Genomic DNA, 22,295 nt, shown 5'->3' on the forward strand with positions numbered 1-22,295 from the left:
CATCTCAAGGATGATCAGAAGAAATGGACAGCAACAGAGTTAAATGAGTGTCACAGCAAAGGGTCTGAATGCTTATGGCTGTGTGATATTTCAGTTTTTCTTTTTTAATAAATCTGCAAAAATTTCAACAATTCCGTTGTTTTCTGTCAATATGGGCTGCTGTGTATACATTAATGAGAAAAAAATAGAACTTAACTTTGTGTGTGTGTGTGTGTATAAATATATATAATTATACAGTGCCACCAGAAAGTAATCACACCCCTTCGCATTTTCCACCTTTTGCTGTTACTTATTCTAAAGCTGATTTGAGTATAGTTTTCTTTTTTAAAAGAAAACTATACTCAAAATTGGCAAAGTAAAGACATATTTTCAGACATTTTGTGTAAATTAAAAAAACATTTAGATGCAAACATAATAGGTACAGTACATAAGTATTCACGCCCTTTGCTATGACACTCAAACTTAAGCTCAGCTGCATCTGATTTCCACTGTTCATCCTTGAGATGCTTCTCCCACTTGGAGTCTACCTGTGGTAAATTCAGTTGATTGAACATAATTTGGAATGGCACACCCGTGTCTATACAAGGTCTCATAGTTGGCAGTGCATATCAGAGCAGAAACCAAGCTATGAAGTCTAAGGAATTGTCTGCAGACCTCTGAGACCGGATTGTGTCAAGGAACAGATTTGGGGAAGGATACAAAAGAATTTCAGCAGCTTGATGGTCCCGAAAAGCACTGTGGTCTTGATTCTTCTAAAATAGAATAAGTTTGGAACCACCAGGAACCTTCCTAGATCTGGCTGTCCGACCAAACTGAGTAACCTGTGAAAAAGGGCCTTGGTTAGAGAGGTGAACAAGAACCCTATAGTCACTAAAGCAGAGCTCCAGTGGTCACTTGCAAAGAGAGGAGAGCCATCCAGAAAGTCAACCATTGGTAGCGCACTCCACCGATCTGACCTTTATGGCCAGACGGAAGCCACTTCTCACTAAAAAGCACATGGCAGCCCGCTTGGAGTTTGCCAAAAGGCACCTTCAGGATTCTCAGACCTGAAGAAACAAAATTCTCTGGTCTGATGTAACCAAAATAGAACTTTTTGGCCTGAATTGCAAGTGTCATTTCTGGAGAAGAAGAGGCACTGCTCATCACCTGGCTAACACCATCCCTACTGTGAAGTATGGTGGTGGCAGCATCATGCTGTGGGGCTGTTTTTCTGCTGCAGGAACTGGGCAACTAGCCCGCATAGAGGGTAAGATGACAGCTGCCAACTATAGAGAAATTCTTCGAGAGAGCTTGACTGACTGTGCGAGGATCTGCAGATAAGAATGGGAGAAAATGCCCCAAAACAGGTGTGGTCAGCTCGTAGAGACATAACCGAGAAGACTTGAGGCTGTGATTACTGCCAAAGGTGCTTCAACAAAATATTAAGTCAAGGGTGTGAATACTTACGTCCCTATTATGTTTAAATGTTCACATTTTCAATACATTTGCACAACTATCTGAAAATATGGGTGCGGTGTGAATACTTTACGTGGGCACGTGTGTAAAATATATATCATATATCATATATATATATATATATATATATATACACACAGTACTAGTACAGTAATAGTTTTTGGGGGTATTTATTAGCCTTGAGGAGCAAGGTAAAGAGATTATTCAGCAAAGCTAACAATACCATAAAAACAGAGCATAGGTTACTCAACTCTCAGCTCAACTTTATTTCTATAGCTCTTTAACAACAACTGCAACTACAACAGTGTTGTATGCGTCAGTACACGTTAGCTTTTTGAGTGGCTGTGTTCTGTCATCATAAACATAATAACTCATATATAAAATGAACTAATATTAGCTTAAAAGCAAACGTATCTTTTACTACCCCTTTTCTTAGCTGTTTTCATTTTAAAGAAGACCTACACAACGGGAACGTTGCAACAGAAAACTGGGTTCATGGGCAACAACGTGGGTCTTGTCGCTACGCGATTTCCATCTGTTCTCAACCTAAAGCCTAAATACTTCCATACCACTGACCTCAATGAGCTTGCAGCGTCCGCAATTTCAGGGTTAGTTTTCTAATTAGCCATGTTTCTACCTCTCCGCTGGTCCGCCTCGTGGAGTTGATCAGGGCTAGTTTCAGTGGTAGCCACAGTTTTGCTCACTCCAGTCAGACGATCGTCACCGTTATAAGTAGTCACATGACGCGCAGATGGCGGAGGCTTGCTGAAGAAATGTATCTTCAACCAAGACTTACTTATTTTTAATTAACATACAATAATGATGATATTTTGATGTTGCTGGATACGCTGATGTCATATTTTTAATTAAAAAGGGTAAAAATCCGAATTGGACAACTTAAGCGGCCTTCAACTTCAGAGGTTGCACTCTGGAAGTGTAAAGCCTCCGTTCTAGTCTAATTTACTTCAGTGTGTTTGTTCAAGTCAACTTTTCTTACCTCTTGTCAGGATGAATTTTCGAAATGGCAAGAAGAGCAGCTCCCAGAAAAAGAAAGCCCAGAAATGTTCATCTTCTGACGACGAGGATGATAACTATAAGAAGGCTGTCGCCGCTGGTCCACGGCGGCAGGCAACAGTCAACATCAGCTACAAGGAAGATGAGGAGCTGAAAACTGATTCAGATGATCTTGTGGAAGTTCTTGGTGAAGATGTCCCTCAGCCTGAGGAAGATGAGTTTGAAACACTGGAGAGAGTGATGGATAGCAGAATTGGAAGGAAAAGGGGTAAGAAGAACCGTTGGCCTTGGCACATTCATAGAAATGAGTGTTATTTATGTTAAATCAATTTTTGACATTCTAAAATGTAAAAGTTCAGGAAAATTAAAGGACATGTTTTTGGTTTCATCCCTAACAGCTGTGGGAAGTGTGACTACGGTATATGCTGTAGAAGCAGATGGAGACCCAAATGCATACTTTAATTCTAATAAGGAGGCAGGGGAAATCCAGTACCTAATAAAGTGGAAAAACTGGGCCCACATTCACAACACTTGGGAAACAGAAGAGACCCTTAAGTTGCAGAATGTCAGGGGTATGAAGAAACTAGACAATTTTAAGAAGAAGGATCAGGAGAAAAAGAAATGGTAAGAAACCTTTCATATGATTTTATACTGTTCGAGAAAATCATAGTACCTGGAGCGATTCCTAGGAATTATGACCATGACGTAGTAAGGAAGTATGACGGTTACATATTTTGTGATGAATCGTGTGCCTTTGACACAGGTTAAAGGCAGCCTCACCTGAGGATATTGAGTATTTCAATTGCCAGGAAGAACTCATAGATGACCTGCACTCTCAGTACCAGCTTGTGGAGAGGATCATAGGTACGTTTTCAGTTTTATCCCTGTTGTTTTGCTTCAAAGCTGTTGACATATATTATTGCTACTTAAAGCTCACGTTTTATGAGCTTCGTGATTTAGTACCAGAATTGCATCTGCACAATGGTATAAAAAAAAAAACCTCATATGCAGATTTTATGTTTACAGTTCTTCAGAACAAGGATATTACAATCAACTCAAGCTAACATTTAAAAAAAACCAAAAACATATTCGTTAACTAAATAAAATAAAATAAAAAAGAGTTTTAAAAAATTGATAACTCTGATGACCTTGTCTGTTTATAAACCTCATTGAAACAAACTATAATGCCTTTGTCAATTTCATGCATAAGCTTTTTGGACTGATTTTAAATGTATTTTGCCGCTGCCGGCTTTACAACAGCTGTATGGTCGTATGTCACCTCAATGTCCGACCGTGATGTAATGTGTTGACAATCGGGCTTAAAAAAAAAAAAAAAGGGGCTGGTTTGCAATTGTGACTCATTTAAACAACTCTCCCTCAATACTATGCAAGTCAAATGAGAGTGAATTATTTTGTGAGAAGCAAACTTGGTCACATTTGACAAAGCAATTAATTAATCAATAGAGTGTGTAGATTAGCGGAGTAAAGTACACAACCATCTAGTTACCCAAGATATGTGGTTTTCAATAATTGTATGAATGTAATTCTACTGTAACTATGGATGAAATCAAACTGAGTGTTTATCCTGTAAATAAAATACTGTATATAACAAAAAAAAGTCTATATAAAATGAAATGACACTAATTCAGTGACTCAACAGCATATAGGTGTGTGTGTGTGTGTGTGTATGTAGTATTGTCAGCCACCAATTATGTTCATTTTCATCACAGGTATTATACCTCACCTATGAGAGACTAAAAATCAGACAATGTGATTTTCTGGATTTTTTTTTTTTTTTTTTTTTTTTTTTTTTCTCATTTTAAGAATTTATTAGCAAATTATGATGGAAAATAAGTATTTGGTCAATAACAAAAGTTCATCTCAATACTTTGTTATATACAGTGGGTATGGGAAGTATTCAGACCCCTTAAATCTTTCACTCTTTTTTTTTTTATATTGCTAAGATCATTTAAGTTCCTTTTTTTTTTTTTTTTTTTTTTTTTTTTTTTTTTTTTACACACACACGCATTAATGGATTCATAGCACCCCATATTGACAGAAAAAAACAGAATAGTTTAAATTTTTGTAGATTAAAAAAGAAACTGAACTATCACACAACCATAAGTATTCAGACCCTTTGCTCAGTATTGAGTAGAAGCACCCTTTTGAGCTAATACAGCCATGAATCTTTTTGGGAATGATGCAATGTTTTTCACACCTGGATTTGGGATCGCCGGTACAGTGGACGACTGGTTAGCACATCTGCCTAGCACATTTGCCTCACAGTTCTGGGCACCGGGGTTCAACTAACAACCCCGCCTGTGTGGAGTTTGCATGTTCTCCCCGTGCCTGGGTGGGTTTTCCTCCGGGCACTCCGGTTTCATCCCACATCCCAAAAACAAGCATGGCAGGTTAATTGGAAACTCTCAATTGCCCGAAGGTATGAATGTGAGCGCAAATGATAATTTTTTTCTGTGTGCCCTGTGATTGGCTGGTGGCTGGCTCGCCCGAAGACAGCTGGGATAGGCACCAGCCGCTGCGACCCCAGTGAGGATAAGCAGTGAAGAAAATGGATGGATGGATTTGGGATCATCTGCCATTCCTCCTTGCAGATCCTCTCCAGTTCCGTCAGGTTGGATGGTGAACGTTGGTGGACAGCCTTTTTCAGGTCTTTCCAGAGATGCTCAGTTGGGTTTAAGTCAGGGCACTGGCTGGGCCATTCAAAAACAGTCACGGAGTTGTTCTGAAGCCACTCCTTCGGTATTTGGGTCATTGTTTTTTTTTTTAAGGTGAATCTTCGGCCCAGTCTGAGGTTCTGAGCACTCCGGAGAAGGTTTTCGTCCAGGATATCCCTGTGCTTGGCCGCATTCATCTTTCCTTCGATTGCAACCAGTCTCCCTGTCCCCGCAGCTGAAAAACACCCCCACAGGATGATGCTGCCACCACCATGCTTCACTGTTGGGACTGTATTGGACAGGTGATGAGCAGTGCCTGGTTTTCTCCACACATGCCACCTAAAATTAAGGCCAACAATTTCTATCATGGTCTCATCAGACCAGATAATCTTATTTCTCACCATCTTGGAGACCTTCGGGTCGTTTTCTTTTTTTTTTTTTTTTTTTTCATATAAGCAAACTCCACGCAGGTTTTCATGTCTTGCACTGAGGAAAGGCTTCCGTCGGGCCACTCTGCTATAAAGCCCTGACTTGTGGAGTGCTGCAGTGATGGTTGACTTTCTACAACTTTCTCACGTCTCATGACTGCATCTCTGGAGTGGTCTTTGGGTTCTTCTTTACTTCTCTCACCAAGGCTCTTCACCCCCATTTGCGCAGTTTGGGCGGATGACCAGCTCGAGGAAGGGTTCTGATCGTCCCAAACGTCTTGCATTTCAGGATTATGGAGGCCACTGTGCTCTTAGGAACCTTAAGTGCATCAGACATTTTTTGTAACCTTGGCCAGATCTGTGCCTTGCCACAATTCTGTCTCTTAGCTCTTCAGGCAGTTCCTTTGACATCATGATTCTCAATTGCTCTGACATGCACTGTGAGTTGTAAGGTCTTCTATTGACAGGGGTGTGGCTGTTCTAATCAAGTCCAATCAGTGTAAATAAACACACCTGGACTCCAATGAATGTGTAGAACCCTTTTAAGGATGATCAGAAGAAATGGACAGCACCTGAGTTAAATATGAGTGTCACAACAAAAGGGTGTGAATACTTATGGCTGTGTGATATTCCATTTTTTCTTTTTAAATAAGCACACATTTCAACAATTACGTTTTGTTTCTTTCAATTTGGGTTGTTCTGTGTATTTAAATGATTTTAACAAATGGCTGCAATATAACAAAGAGCGAAAAATGTAAGGGGGTCTGAAAACTTTCCGTACCCACTGTAGCTTTTGTTGGCAATGACCGGTCAAACGTTTTCACATATTGTTGCTGGTATTTTGACCCATTCCGTGAAGATCTCTCGAGCAGTGATATTTTGGGGCTGTCGCTGGACAACACAGACTTTCAACTCCTTCCAAAGATTTTCTGTGGGGTTGAGATCTGGAGACTGGCTAGGCCACTCCAGGACCCTGAAATGCTTCTTACGAAGCCACTCCTTCGTAGCCCGGGCAGTGTGTTTGGGATCATTGTCATGCTGAAAGACCCAGCCACGTTTCATCTTCAATGCCCTTGCTGATGGTAGGAGGTTTTCACTCAAAATCACACGATACATTGCCCCATTCATTCTTTCCTTTTCACGGATCAGTCGTCCTGGTTCCTTTGCAGAAAAGCATCCCTAAAGTATGATGTTTCCAACCCCATGCTTCACAGTAGGTATGGTGTTCTTTGGATGCAACTCAGCATTCTTTCTCCTCCAAACACAACATGTTGAGTTTTTCCCACAAAGTTCTATTTTGATTTCATCTGACCATATGACATTCTCCCAATCCTCTTCCGGATCATCCAAATGCTCTCCAGCACACTTCAGACGGGCCTGGACATGTACTGGCTTAAGCAGGGGGACACATCTGGCACTGCAGGATTTGAGTCCCTGGCGGCGTAGTGTGTTATTGATGGTAGCCTTTGTTACTTTGGTCCCGGCTCTCTGCAGGTCATTCACTAGGTCCCCCGTGTGTGGTTCTGGGATTTTTGCTCACCGTTCTTGTGATCATTTTGACCCCACGGGGAGAGATCTTGCGTGGAGCCCCAGATTGATGATTATCTCTGGTCTTGTATGTCTTCCGTTTTCTAATAATTGCTCCCACAGTTGATTTCTTCACACCAAGCTGCTAACCTATTGCATATTCAGTCTTCCCAGCCTGTTGCAGCTCGACAGTTTTGTTTCTGGTGCCCTTTGACAGCTCTTTGGTCTTCGCCATAGTGGAGTTTGGAGTGTGACTGTTTGAGGTTGTGGACGGGTGTCTTTTATGCTGATAATGAGTTCAAACTGGTCCCATTAATACAGGTAACAAGTGGAGGACAGAGAAGCCTCTTAAAGAAGAAGTTGCAGGTCTGTGAGAGCCAGAAATCTTGCTTGTTTGTAGGTGACAATGCTTATTTGCCACCATAATTTGCTAATAAATTCTTTAAAAATCAGACAATGTGATTTTCTGGATGTTTTTTTTTTCTCATTTTGTCTCTCATAGGTGAGGTATACCTATGAGAAAATTACAGGCCTCTCATCTTTTTTTTTTTTTTTTTTTAGTGGGAGAACATGCACAATTGGTGGGTGACAATACTTTTTTTGCCCCACTGTATGTCACCGTTAACACATCAAAATGTAGACTTGTGCACAGCATTTATATAATAAATGAGGTGAATTAGATTTTCATTACTGTCTGAATATCGTTGAGCAGGTCATTCTAACCAAAAGTCAGCTGCTGGTTACCCGGACTACCTGTGCAAGTGGCAGGGATTGTCGTACTCGGAATGTAGCTGGGAAGATGGAGGTCTGATTGCCAAGAAGTTCCAAAAATGTATTGATGATTACATGAGCAGAAACCAATCAAAGACCATTCCTTCCAGAGATTGCAAGGTAAAAAGAATATGTGCTGGAATGAAATTGTCTGTCTGTGTATAATTAAAAGCACTACATACAGTGTTAATTTTGGTCTCGCGTGAAAGTGAACCCTCCTTTTAGTTGATTGATTTTGTTGACTGAACCAGCTGCACTTTTCCTTCAGGTGCTGAAACAGAGACCAAGGTTTGCTCCAATGAAAAAGCAGCCGCATTACATAGGAGGTGATGGACTAGAGCTCAGAGACTATCAGCTGGACAGTTTGAACTGGATGGCCCACTCGTGGTGCAAGTAAGACTTGAGTAATCTTGCTTCAGATTATCTTAAAAACATCATGTACTGTGTGGTCTGTGATACCAAATGTTTTCTTCTGTTCTGTCTGGATTTTTAGAGGCAACAGCTGCATCCTTGCTGATGAGATGGGTTTAGGGAAGACCATCCAAACCATCTCTTTCCTCAACTATTTGTTTAATGAGCACCAGCTTTATGGCCCCTTCTTGCTGGTTGTACCCCTCTCTACATTAACATCCTGGCAGAGGGAAATCCAGCTGTGGGCCCCTCAGATGAATGTTGTTGTCTACCTGGGAGACATAAGCAGTAGGAATATGGTAAGATGAATCCTTAGTACACATACACACTGACACACTTGCCCGACTGTTCATAGACGCACACAAAAAACATTCCTAGACACATCACGAACCCTATGTTTCTGTGTATCGTCTGAATACCTTAACACACAAACCAAGGACAATGGCCTGGCTTTTTCTCAAGTCAGTTTATACAGCCAAATTAGTTCTAATTCTCATTCCATGTCAGCTACTTATAAAGGTTCCCCACACTCCAGATGATGTCATAACATAACACTTTAAGCGTTTCAGTCGTCTTTTCCCAATTCTAGATCAGGACACACGAGTGGATGCATGTTCATTCCAAGAGGCTGAAATTCAACATCCTTCTCACGACATATGAAATTCTTCTCAAGGACAAGGTGAGGAGCTGTCGCACAGAAGCTTCAATTAGAGCTGGGTGATTAAATTTGATTTAAGCGTCCACGCTGACGTGCACTGCTTATACCAGTGGTTCTCAATTGTTGATTATATTTTAAGGTCATATCACCCAGCCCTAACTTCTATAATAGTCGTGATATTGTTAGGAAGTATAACCAAATGTGAAAAATATGTCTGCAGTCTTTTTTGGGCAGTGTTAACTGGGCTTTCATCGGTGTGGATGAGGCACATCGACTGAAGAATGATGACTCGCTCCTCTACAAGACTATGATTGACTTCAAGTCCAATCACAGGCTCCTCATCACAGGAACACCGCTGCAAAACTCCCTCAAAGAGCTCTGGTCGTTGCTGCATTTCATTATGCCTGAAAAGTAGGCAATATCAGTTGTTACATGATTTAAAAACATACCCGTTTTAAATGACCATTAGCAATTTCCAATTGCAAAATTTACTGAAGAAATGCATTCATTCGATCTTAAAGAATATTTATTCCAATAATGAATTGCCAGGCAATAAAAATTCCTCACAACCTAATTCAAATACACATACATGTAGCTTGTAACAAAATACATTTCCAGTGCACCAGGAAAGTGTTCACAGCACTTCCTTATTTTTACGCATTGTTGTTTCAGCCTTTTTCCAAAATCCTTTAATTTAAATTTTGTAAATTTTTTATAAGCATTTAACATTCATTTTGTTTCGTGCTAAACCGTTTGCACTATTTACAGCATGTGAGCCGTGACATTTTTTGGCAGGTTTCAGCGCTTGTTGTTGTGTATGCCTGTGAGTCAGCAGCCCCACACAGTTGGTTTACGATTCTAGTTTATTTGTACTTTCACCCCATATCGGGTTTTACGATGCTACAGCGGCGAAGCATTCTTAACGTGGAGCTGGCAGAAATACTCCCTGCCGGGAATGCATCCTGGAGGAGATATTGAGCGAGCTGAGAGCTCATGCAAAAATTCTGTGAAACGAGAGAGGACTAAATGGGACCGTGGATGTGAACCAATCCTTCCATTGATAATTGCGGGGAATATCAGGTAACTTATCATCGAGGAAAAGATGCACGCACCAGTGTGAATAGACATCCTGGATGAAAACCTGCTTCAGAGCGCTCTTGACCTCAGACTGGGGCGACGGTTCATCTTTCAGGAGGTCACCGGCCCTAAGCACACAGCCACGACACCAAAGGAGTGGCTCCAGGACAACTATTTAAATGTCCTTGAGTGGCCCAGCCAAAGCCCATACCTGAAGCCAATGTGACATCTCTGGAGAGATCTGAAAATGGCTGTTCACGGATGCTCCCTATCTAACCTGATGGAGCCTCAAAGGCAAAACTGGCTAAAGATAGGTGTGCCAAGCTTGTGGCATCAAAGTAAAAAAATACAAGGCTGTAATCGCTGCCAAAGGTTGTATCCACAAAGTATTCATCAAAGGCTGAATTTTTAGGTGGTAGTGACTTCTTAGTTTTTTCACAAATGTTGACATTTTTTGTCATTATGGGGTGTCGGGTGTAGATTTTTGAGGAAAGAAATCATTTATTCCATTTTGGAAAAAGTGAAGCGCTGTGAATACTTTCCTGATGCAGGAATCACCATAATCGACATCAGGTTGATTTCTTTACATGCAAATCAGTCGCCTTTCGGCGAAATTCGCAGTTTTGAACTCAAACTAGGCTAGGCCATTTACGTAAATAGGTACTCTTACTTGAGTACAATATTTGGCTATTCTACCCACCTCTGGAGCGGGCATCCTCTATTGCTACTCTTACGTTTAAGCAACAATTTTGCTCATCCGATCAGCCAGTGTCGTATTTGTTGCACTGGTCTTTTGTGTTTTCGCGTTGAGGTGCTGCGGGTCGTGGCCCTTGTTGCGGTCCCAGCGGAACCGCGAAGCACACGCAACATCGGTGACAAGAGTTGACACTCGTACATCTTGTATTAATTCGGAAAGGCGGCTAGATTTATCAAATTAGTTTACGGATGTTAATGTTGATTGTATAAAGCGACGGAGCGATGTTAAGGATTATTTCACAATGCAGAATGAACTAATTTCAAATTCAGAAATGGCCAATAAAAACTGAAAATTATTGAACTTCATATTTTCCTGGAGCATCCATTTGGGATGAGCCTTTAAAGTTGGTAATAGTGAAAAATGAAGTGAAATAGACAATGATTTAAGTCAATTCTTTTCCAGAATGAGGGTGGTTAAAGAGGGGGATGCTATTAATGTGGCAGAGCTTGAAGCAGGCATCAGGTGCAGGTGGACATGGGCCTGGCTCAAGTTGGAGGCCAGAACATAAAAGCAAAGAAATGAGGCAAATTTAATTTGAATCTTAAATTTGTACATCAACATGTACTTGAGCGGTGTAAATAAGTCTTTCTGTGTGATTATTTATACATATATATTGCTTTATTGTACTTCCAGATTGCTTAATTTATGTTAAAATTAAAAAAAATTCTCTGCGGTGACTCGGGGGATCCCCTCAGCCCACATTTATTTTTTGGGTCAGCTTTTCCATGCCTTTGGTGTTTGCATGTCAGCACATAAGGTTGCAGCACTCTCATATTTTTATGGCAAACCGTTTAGGCAGCCAACAATTTTTTTCTCATTTGTGAGATGTTAAAAAATAAATAAATAGTGCTGTGAAAGAGTATTGGCCCCCTTTTCAAATTCGTATATTTTTAGATAATCAAATAAATGTAAATATCAGACAAATATAACCCAAGTAAACTTAAAATGCTGTTTATAAATGATTTTCTTTACTAAGGAAAAACAACAATTCCAAGTTACATGGCCCTGTATGAAAACGTAATTGCCCCCCTTGTTAAATCTTGACTTAATTGTGGCAAATCTCAATTTTTGGTTTTCACTGATCACACCCAAACCTGATTACCTCCAGCCCTGTTCAATTAAAAAATCGCTTGGCAGAGTTCCAAGATGAAAACCAGTGCTGATCAAAAAGAACATAAAGGCTCATCTTACCTTTGGAAGAACAAAAAACAAACCAACAACTAAATGATTCCCAAGACTTTTGGGAGAATACTACAAGGATTGACGAGATTAAAGTTGATCTTTTCAGAAGGTGTGTGTCTCGTTAGATCTGGCGTAAATGTAGCACAGCATTTCAGACAAAATACACAGCAACAGTCCAAAATGGTGGTGGTAGTGTGATGGTCTGGGGCTGCTTTTCTCCTTCAGAACCTGGACAATTTGCTGTGATTGATGGAACCATGAATTCTGCTCTTTAACAGAAAATCCTGAAGGAGAACGTGCAGTCATTAGTTTCTGACCTCAAGCTGAAGCGCACTTTATCCTGCTGCACTTCTGCAGCAGGATAACGATCCAAAACACACCAACAAGTCAACTTCTGAATGGCATAAAAAAACCAAAAAGAAGTTTTTGGAGTGTCCTAGTCAAATTCCAAACTTGAATTTGATTGAAATGCAGTGGCATGACCTTAGAAACGCTGTTCGTGCTTGAAAACCCTCCATTTTTGCTGAATTCAAACAATTCTGCAAGGATGAGTGGGCCAAAATATCTCCACAGAGATGTGAAAGACTAATTACCAGGGATAGAAAACGCTTCATTTCAGTTGTTGCTGCTGAAGATAGCCCAACCAGTTATTAGGTTTAGGGGGCTATTACCTTTTCACACAGGGCTCGATAACCTTGAATAGTTTATTTTTTTCTTAATAAATTAAATCACCATTTAAAAACAGCATTTTAATTTGACTTGGGTTACATTTGTTTGATAATTTTAAACAAAGTGGAGAAACTATGCAAAAATATAAGCATTTGCGAAGGGAGCCAATACTTTTTCACTGCATTGTATATGTGTTATTACTTATTTTATTTATACCACATTTAATGGAGTTGGAAAACCATCTCAGCTAGTAAACTTAAGTTGAGCTGACAAAACATTTTTCTTCCGGTAAGAAAGAACTCTCTGAGGTATAATATATGTATGTAACTAAGCATTATGATATTTAGCGGTCATGCTGTAATACAAAGACATAGTCAGAACTCTTTATTTATTTATTTATTTTATTTTTTTGTCCTGTTCGGCTGTCAGGTCAAGCAGAATGGAGGATCTGTTATCACTTATATCCCGGAGCAGTTCTACTGTATCCCAGTGGAGTTTTTAAGCTTTAGCTCTTGTTTCTTAGTATTATAATTGAAGTTTATTGAGAATCAGAGTCGAACAGAACGAAGTTTCTAGAGGGGAGAGCGAAACGAAGACAAAAGACAAAGCACTAGTTGTAAGCAGGATGAGAAAAGTAAGTTTCTACAACAATGAAACATTAAATATGAGTGTTGCATGGGGCTGTAGTGCTACTACACCCTGTGAGTGAAGGACAGGACAAGCTAGAACAGGACAAGGACAGGAGAAGAAGCATGCAGGACAAGGGTCGTGAACCCGGCTGTACAACTGAAGTGTGGCGGTATTAATTATGTAAATTATAAAAGTATAGGACGAGAGTATGAGTGAGGGTACACACAAGCAATTCGCACATTCATGAGTTATTTGTCATAGTCCTAGTCAGACCTCTTGAATTTCAGGTTTAAGGTATTTGTCATGTGCACAGTAAAAACACGATAACACTGATCAATTAAATTCTTAGTTTTGCTAGTCTCCCTCCATTTATACAAAAATCTAAAATGATTAAAAATAAAACTGATGACTAATGAAAGAAATACTGAAAGAGGGGCATAGGCAGTGGTACATAAGAACAATTTTAGTACAATGACAATTTAAAAAACGACAGTGTATTTGAGTTCGGGATTAATAGTTTAGTGAGAGCAAAAAAATGTTTTAAATGCAACGTGGAAAGCTGGAGGCATTCAACTATTCAGGTTTTGCAGTTTGCAGAGGTAGTGGACTATTGCACAGTAAATATTCAAGGAATAGTGATTTGAGCATGATCTAACCATCACATAGATGCAAAGTTAACAGAATTAATGAGTTGTGTTATATTTTTCAAGGTTTCACTCGTGGGAGATGTTTGAAGAGGAGCATGGGAAAGGACGGGATTCTGGCTACACCAGTCTGCACAAAGAACTGGAACCTTTTCTTCTACGCAGAGTCAAGAAGGACGTGGAGAAATCTCTCCCTGCCAAAGTGGAGCAGATCCTCCGAGTGGAAATGAGTGCTATCCAGAAACAATATTACAAGTAAGGACTGTACAATGGGTACGCAAAGTATTCTGACCCCCTTAAATGTTTCACTCTTTGCTATGTTGCAGCCATTTGCTAAAATCATTTAAGTTCATTATTTGTCCTCATTAATGTACACACAGCACGCCATATAGACAGAATAAAAGGAATTGTTGAAATCTTTGCAGATTTATTAAATTTTTTGAATAAATATTTTAATTTATTTCACGTGTCTTGCACTGAGGAGAGGTTTCCACTCTGCCATAAAGCTCCGAATGGCGGAGGGCTGCAGTGATGGTTGACTTTCGAGAACTTTCTCCCAACTGCATCTCTGGAGCTCAGCCACAGTGATCTTTGGGTTCTGCTTTATCTCTCTCACCAAGGCTCTTCTCCCCCGTTTGCTCAGTTTGGCCGGACGCTCAGCTCTAGGAAGGGTTCTGGTCGTTCCAAACGTCTTCCACTTAAGGATTATGGAGGCCACGTTGCTCTTAGGGACTTTAAGTGCAGGAGAATTTTTTTTTTGTAACCTTGGCCAGATCTGTCTTTCCACAATTGTGTCTCTGAGCTCTTCAGGCAGTTCCTGTGACTTACACTGTGAGCTGTAAGGTCTTCTATAGACAAGTGTGTGGCTTTCCTACTCAGGTCCAATCAGTATAATCAAACACAGCTGGACTCCAATGAAGGTGTACAACCATCTCAAGGTTGATCAGAAGAAATGGACGAGTTAAATGAGTGTCACAGCAAAGGGTCTGACTACTTATGTCTGTGTGATAGTTCAGTTTTTCTTTTTTAATAAATCTTCAAAAATGTCAACAATTCCGTTTTCTTCTGTCGATATGGGGTGCTGCGTGTACATTAATGAGGGGAAAAATGAACTTAAATTATTTTAGCAGATGGCTGCAATATAACAGTGAAAATTTTAAGGGGGCTGAATACTTTGCGTATCCACTGTATACAACCTTTATCCTAGCTCACTTTGGAGATTTACATTTATTAGCAAAGCACATTTATTTATATTGTGCATTTCATTCACAAGGTAACTCAATGTGCTTTTCATGATTAAAAGCATTTAAAAACAAAGAAAAAAAAACCGCTTATAAACATAAAACAAATTAAAACTGTGTACAGTGCAAGAAATATCATTTAAAAGTGGAAATGCTCTAAAAAGCATAGGGAAAAAAGAAGAGTTTTTAACCTGGACTTAAAACATGCACACTTGGGGCTGACGTCACTTCTGTTGGCAACTTATTCCATTTGTGAGCAGCATAATGGCTTAATGCTGCTTCACCATGTTTGCTTAGGACTCTGTGCGCCACTATTTGACCTGAGTCAGTCGATCTCAGAGCCCTACTGAATTTATATTTCATTAGCATTTCATTCATCTATTCAGGACCTAAACCGTTTCGTGATTTATAGACTTTAAAATCTATTCCAAAGCTGACTGGAAGCCTGTGTAAAAACTTTAGAATTGGAGTAATATGGGCTGACCTCTTTGTTCTGGTCAGAACCCGAGCTGCAGCATTCTGAATGAGCTGCAGCTGTTTAATGATCTTTTTAGGGAGTCCAGTCAGGAGACCATTACAAATGTATAGTCTACTTGAGAAAAAGCATGAATGATCTTCTGCTGGTCTGCTTGACACATGCAAGCCTTCACTCTGGATATGTTCTTCAGATGGCAGAAGGCAGTTTTAGTCATTGATTTGATATGACTGTTGAAAGTCAGGTCGGAATCTATCAGAGCGCCAAGGTTTCGGACTTGGTCTTTGGTTTTTAAAGAGGGTGACTCCAGGTATTTACTAACAGCAAGTCTCTCTCTTTATTGCCAAAAACAATTATTTCAGTTTTATTGTGGTTTAATTGAAGAAGATTTTGGCTCATCCAGTTTTCCGTTTTAGACAGTGACACAACACCTCAATTGAACTGTAGTCATCTGGAGAAACTGGTAGATGTAACTGTGTTTCATCTGCATAACTATGATAGTCAAAATTAAAGTTCTGAAGAATTTGACCCAAGGGTAGCGTATACAGGCTGAACAGGAGGGGTCCAAGAACTGAGCCTTGAGGGACCCAATAGGTCATTGCCTTTCGATGAGATTGAACACTTCCAATGGTTACAAAATAACTCCTTTCCTCCAGGTAGGACCTAAACCATTTAAGGACCGTTCCATTTAGTCCTACCCACGTTTCCAACCCGTTCAGTCGTATATTATGATCTACCGTATTAAAAGAAATACAACAAAACCTGAATTGACACCTTTTTCAAGTCAGTATTGAACCTTATATCATTTAGCACTTTGATAAGAGCAGATTCTGTACTGTGATGAGTTCGGAAACCTGATTGAAATTTGTCAAAAAGTCAATTTCAGTTCAAGAAATTGCTGAGTTGATTAAAAATAACTCTCAACAATCTTGGCTATGAAAGGGAGATTTGAGATGGGTCTAAAGTTTGCTAACATGTAAGCGTCCAGCGCTCTATTTTTTAGCAGAGGTTTAATGGCAGCTACTTTCAGAGCTTTAGGAAACTCGCCTGACTGAAGTGAGCAATTGATTATTTGCTGCAAATCAGCTAGCTCAGACTTTGCAATAGCTTTGAAAAAGTCAAGACTGCTCAGCTGCTGAACCGTTTTCTCTACAGTTTTTCCTGGGTGGCTTCAGATGTAGTATCATTTTATCATTTTGCTGATTTGTGCTAATATTCAACCTGATGGATTGTATTTTTTCACTAAAATAACAAGCAAATTCGTTGCATTTATCTGCTGTTTGGAGTTCTGGAGCTATCTGATTCGGGGGGGGGGTTGTGAGCTTGTCAACCACAGCAAACAAAGTGCGAGTATTGTTGACGTTCTTACTGATGATTTCAGAAAAGTGACTTAACTCTTGGTTAAAATTACAAAGACTTTGTCTGTAGAGGTCATAGTCAATTTGGCGTTTAGTTTTTCTCCATTTACGTTCTGCTTTCTTACACTTCGATTTTGAGGTCTTTACCATCATTGTGCCCCTCCACGGTGTTCGAGGTCGCCTCAAGATTGTCTTAGTTTTAATAGGAGCGACAGCATTCATGACATTTGAGATTTTACAGGTGAAATTATCGAGCAGTTCATCAACTGTCTCAGCATTTTGTGGCACAGCAATGGTCTCCATAAACATAGTGGTGGTGTTCTCATTTGTGTACCTTTTCTTAATAGACATAGAGGTTGTCTGAATCTTTGGAAGAATCTGTAATTCAAAGAATACACAAAAATGGTTAGAAATAGCCAAATCCTTAATGTCAATTGATAGAATTTCAACATTCTTCGAGATGATCAGGTCTAAGATGTGACCTTGAGTGTGGGTTGGACTCTTCATCTGTTGAGAGAGGTCAATTGTGTCTAGTATAGTAGAGTTCCTTAGATTTTTTCCCCCATGTTATTGTCAACATGAATGTTAGTCTCCCGTTATGACAAAATAGTTGTAGTCGGTACAAATAACTGACAGCAGTTCTGAAAAGTCCTCCGTAAATTTTCTATTGTATCTTGGAGGCCGATAAATTATTATAACAATAACCTTTGGGACACCTTTAACTAAAAATAGAGATATTCAAAAGAGCTAAAATCACCCAGTATAATTTCTTTACACTGAAATAATGACTTAAAAATAACAGCAGTACCACCGCCTTTTTCCCCTCTTTGACACTTGTTCATATAATACAAATTTGCTGGTGTTGCCTCTTTTAAAATTGGTATTACTGCTACTTTCTGTTAACCACGTTTCATTTGGTAACAAAAAGTCCAGATCATAGGTTGTAATGACGTCATTAATCAGCATTGATTTATTACCCAGTGACCTGATATTGAAAAGAGCTCGTCTCGCAGATATAACTGGAGTTTGTCCTTCTACTTTTTTTGTGCCATATTTCTTTGACCAACTTTCTGTCCCTTGGACGACCCCAATTCCGATGAAGTTGGGATGTTGTGTTAAACATAAATAAAAACAGAATACAATGATTTGCAAATCATGTTCAACCTATGTTTAATTGAATACACTACAAAGACAAGATATTTAATGTTGAAACTGATAAACTTGATTGTTTTTAGCAAATAATCGCTAACTTGAAATTTTATGGCTGCAACATGTTCCAAAAAAGCTGGGACAGGTGACCAAAAAGACTGAGAAAGTTGAGGAATGCTCATCAAACACCTGTTTGGAACATCCCACAGGTGAACAGGCTCATTGGCAACAGGTGGGTGCCATGATTCCTTCCTTGAATTGCTCAGTCATTCACAAGCAAAGATGGGGAGAGGTTCACCTCTTTGTGAACAAGTGCGTGAGAAAATAGTCCAACAGTTTAAGGATAATGTTCCTCAACGTACAATTGCAAGGAATTTAGGGATTTCATCATCTACGGTCCATAATATCATCAAAGGGTTCAGAGAATCTGGAGATATCACTGCATATAAGCGGCAAGGCCGAAAACCAACATTGAATGCCGTGACCTTCGATCCTTCAGGCGGCACTGCATCAAAAACCGACAATGTGTAAAGGACATCACCACATGGGCTCAGGAACACTTCAGAAAATCAATGTCAGTAAATACAGTTCGGCGCTACAGCCGTAAGTGCAACTTGAAACTCTACTATGGAAAGCAAAAGCCTTTTATCAACAACACCCAGAAACACCGCTGGCTTCTCTGGGCCTGAGCTCATCTAAGATGGACTGATGAAAAGTGGAAAAGTGTTCTGTGGTCCGACGAGTCCACATTTCAAATTGTTGTTGGAAATTGTGGATGTCGTGTCCTCCTGGCCAAAGACGAAAAGAACCATCCAGACTGTTATGGACGCCAAGTTCAAAAGCCAGCATGTGTGATGGTATGGGGCTGTGTTAGTGCCAATGGCATGGGTAACTTACACATCTGTGAAGGCACCATTAATGCTGAAAGGTACATACAGGTTTTGGAGAAATATATGCTGCCATCCAAGCGACGTCTTTTTCATGGATTCCCCTGCTTATTTCAGAAAGACAATGCCAAACCACATGCTGCACGTGTTACAACAGCGTGGCTTCGTAGTAAAAGAGGGCGGGTACTAGACTGGCCTGCCTGCAGTTCAGACCTGTCTCCCATTGAAAATACGTGGCGCATTATGAAGGGCAAAATACGACAATGGAGACCCCGGACTGTTGAATAGCTGAAACTGTACATCAAGCAAGAATGGGGAAAAAATTCCACCTACAAAGCTTCAACAATTAGTTTCCTCATTTCCCAAACGTTTATTGAATGTTGTTAAAAAAAATATGATGTAACACAACTTTTTTAGAATGTGTTACAGCCATAAAATTCTAAGTTAATGATTATTTGCTAAAAACAAAGTATCTTGTCTTTGTAGTATATTCAATTAAATATAGGTTGAACGTGCAAATCATTGTATTCTATTTGTATTTATGTTTAACACAACGTCCCAACTTCACTGGATTTGGGGTTGTAATTACATGGATAAAAAATGCCTGATCTCTATAGGGTTCTGACTTATTCTGGAAAAGACCCTGCAGTGCCTCCCAATGACACCCAGGTTATTTATTTTAGTCCCCACCCCCCAAAAAAATCTCTGCTGTCAGTATCAAATCTTTTTAGAATCGATTATCCTATAGATATATCGTCGACTAACGGAGTAATTTTGTACTAATTGTTGGGTGATTGGAATGCCGCCCACCGCCTATAATCACCCCCACTACCCACCAGTGGGATTCAAAAGCTCGAGGGGATTTTAATAAATAAATAAATAAATAAATACATTTTATAAAGGTCCATGGAGTCCTCGGGTGAAGCCTCAGTCTGTCTGCATTGCATGCCTGCCAAGAGTACACCTTTGGCGGGTCTGAGTGTGCCGATGGCCCACCGTAAAACAATACATCCGACACTCGTCAGCCCACAGAACGCGTCTCTCGGGCAGCTGATATTGTTGATGTTGATGTTGTTCTTGAAATTTCAACACAAAATGTGTTTCTATTTCTAACATCTTAATGTGACCTTGAGTTTACAGCCGTCATAGAGTACGTTCCAACAAGCAAAGTATGTTGCGACCAACGATGGTAGTTGTAAATTATGGGACAGTGAGAACCCTAGTTCAAATCCTGGTCACGGAGAGGAACAATCAGGAGAGTCTAGGCAAAACACTACAGACCCTTTCACAAACATTTTAGTATCATGGAAAAGTTTATTTCCATAATTCCATTCAAAAAGTTAAAACTTTCATAGATGATAGATTCAGATTATAGATTATGTTTCTCCAGGTGTCATTAAATTGCTTCAGTTTGGTTCAGTTGTCTCGGTTGGCTTCAATATGAGGAAGACTGCAAACTTGACAACTGGCCAGAAGACCATCATTGATACCCTTGATAGGTAAGCCACAAAAATTCATAGCTAAGAGGCTGGCTGTTCAGAGTGTTCAAGCATATCAATGGAAAGTTTAGTGAAAGGGGAAAATGTGGCAGGAGAAGGTGCACCAGCAAAAGAGATGACCGTGGACTTCAGCGGATTATCAAACATAGAAGATTCAAAAATCTACCAGAGATCCAGAAAGAGTGGATTGAGGCGGGAGTCACAGCTTCAAAAACCACCACATTCAGATGGGCTACAACTGTCGGGTTCCTCGGATCAAGCCGCTTCTGAGCCTGAGCCAACGTAGGGAGCGTCTCAACTGGGCCAAGGAGAAAGTGGATTGGACTGTTGGACATGGTCCGAGGTCCTCTTTTCCAATGAAAGTGTGCCTTTCATTCGGGAATCAAGATCCAAGGGTTTGGAGGAAGATGGGTGAAGAACAGCTGCTTGAACTCCAATGTGAAATACCCACAGTCATGATTTGGGGGGCAATGTCCAGTGCAAAACTCTGCTTTCTTAAATCCAAGGTCACCGCAACAGTCTACCAGAATGTTTTCGAAGATCTGTATGGAGATGCAGATTTCATCTTCGAGCAGGACCTGGCCCCTGCCCATACCACCAGAAGCTCCAAAACCTGCTTTGATGCCCATTCCATCACAGTGCTTGACTGGCCAGCCAACTCTCCGGAACTAAACCCCATAGATTCTCAATGGGGTTTATCAAGAGGAAAATGAGGGGCAAACCTGCTTTGATGCCCATTCCATCACAGTGCTTGACTGGCCAGCCAACTCTCCGGAACTGAACCCCATAGATTCTCAATGGGGTTTATCAAGAGGAAAATGAGGGGCACCAGACCCAAAAACAAAGAAGAAATCTGGGCTTCCTTAATTTCCAGGCAATGCCACAGGCTGATTGCCTCAGTGCCCACGGCGCATCGAGGCAGGGATTAAAGCAAAGGGATTCCCAACCAAGTATTGAAGGTCAAAATGTCGTTTTGTAGGTACCATTTTGATTGATTTTAATGTGACCCTAATTTCTTTTTTTTTTTCTTTTTTTCAACAAAAACTGAAGTAAATGATGATTTTTGAATTCCTGATTTCGTGGGTTTTATGAGCTGGAATCTCAAGTTGTGTAAAAATAAACAAATAAATACTTGAAATTGTTTAAATTGTGGGTCCTGAATCAATAATCTATGAAAGTATAACTTTTTGAATGGAATTAGGGAAATAAACTTTTCCATGGTTTACATTTTTTTGGAAAGGGTCTGTATATTCCCATTCCCACTTAGAGCTGACTGCATTATTACCAATTTACACTGTGAAGGACGTTTTATTACATCAGAATGGAGTTGGATCTGGATATGTCTGTATGGAAGATAGTTTGAAATGTGGCACCGGGGGAACTTCGAGGGTGGAGAGGCGATTTTAATAAAAAAAATTCTCCTGCCCTCTTCGTCTAAAACCCGACCGGATTTGCACCTTTCAGTTCTGCTGATGAGTACTCTGTTATTTGTGAAAAAATCCTAAATAATTCACCATTGTGATTGTGATTCAGAAGAGGAATTACAATATATGTACACCCTTGTACAATATCAAAGTCCACTGTCATTTCAAACAAGGGATACCGTCTCAGGCTGGGCGGGGCTGCATTGTGGGCCCTGGGTGGGTGCCTGGGTGGGGCTGGTGGACCGCCCTGGGTCCCTCGTCGTGGGACAAGTCCCGTTCACCAGGCTGTTCTCAGGTGGACTCCTGGGCATGACCCCGGCTCTCGATTGATTGGGTGGGGTCCTCAGCCTCTGTGGTCAGGCAC

The 22,295-nt window shown here is 40.2% G+C and overlaps 1 protein-coding gene across 2 annotated transcripts in view; it reads left to right on the forward strand.

Annotated features, from left to right (window-relative positions):
* The window catches only part of chd1 (chromodomain helicase DNA binding protein 1), a 64,407-nt gene that overhangs the window by 11,636 nt on the left and 30,476 nt on the right, over positions 1 to 22,295 (forward strand). For both annotated transcript variants that reach the window (XM_061697455.1, XM_061697456.1), the window contains exons 6-14: positions 2,463 to 2,737; positions 2,868 to 3,093; positions 3,233 to 3,333; positions 7,812 to 7,990; positions 8,139 to 8,263; positions 8,364 to 8,580; positions 8,871 to 8,960; positions 9,160 to 9,350; positions 13,965 to 14,153. In XM_061697455.1, coding sequence (XP_061553439.1) covers positions 2,463 to 2,737; positions 2,868 to 3,093; positions 3,233 to 3,333; positions 7,812 to 7,990; positions 8,139 to 8,263; positions 8,364 to 8,580; positions 8,871 to 8,960; positions 9,160 to 9,350; positions 13,965 to 14,153 — 1,593 coding nt within the window. The remainder of the gene's footprint in view (positions 1 to 2,462; positions 2,738 to 2,867; positions 3,094 to 3,232; positions 3,334 to 7,811; positions 7,991 to 8,138; positions 8,264 to 8,363; positions 8,581 to 8,870; positions 8,961 to 9,159; positions 9,351 to 13,964; positions 14,154 to 22,295) is intronic.

This window comes from Phycodurus eques, chromosome 15 (genome assembly GCF_024500275.1).
Source record: "Phycodurus eques isolate BA_2022a chromosome 15, UOR_Pequ_1.1, whole genome shotgun sequence".
Taxonomy (NCBI): Eukaryota; Metazoa; Chordata; class Actinopteri; order Syngnathiformes; family Syngnathidae; genus Phycodurus; species Phycodurus eques.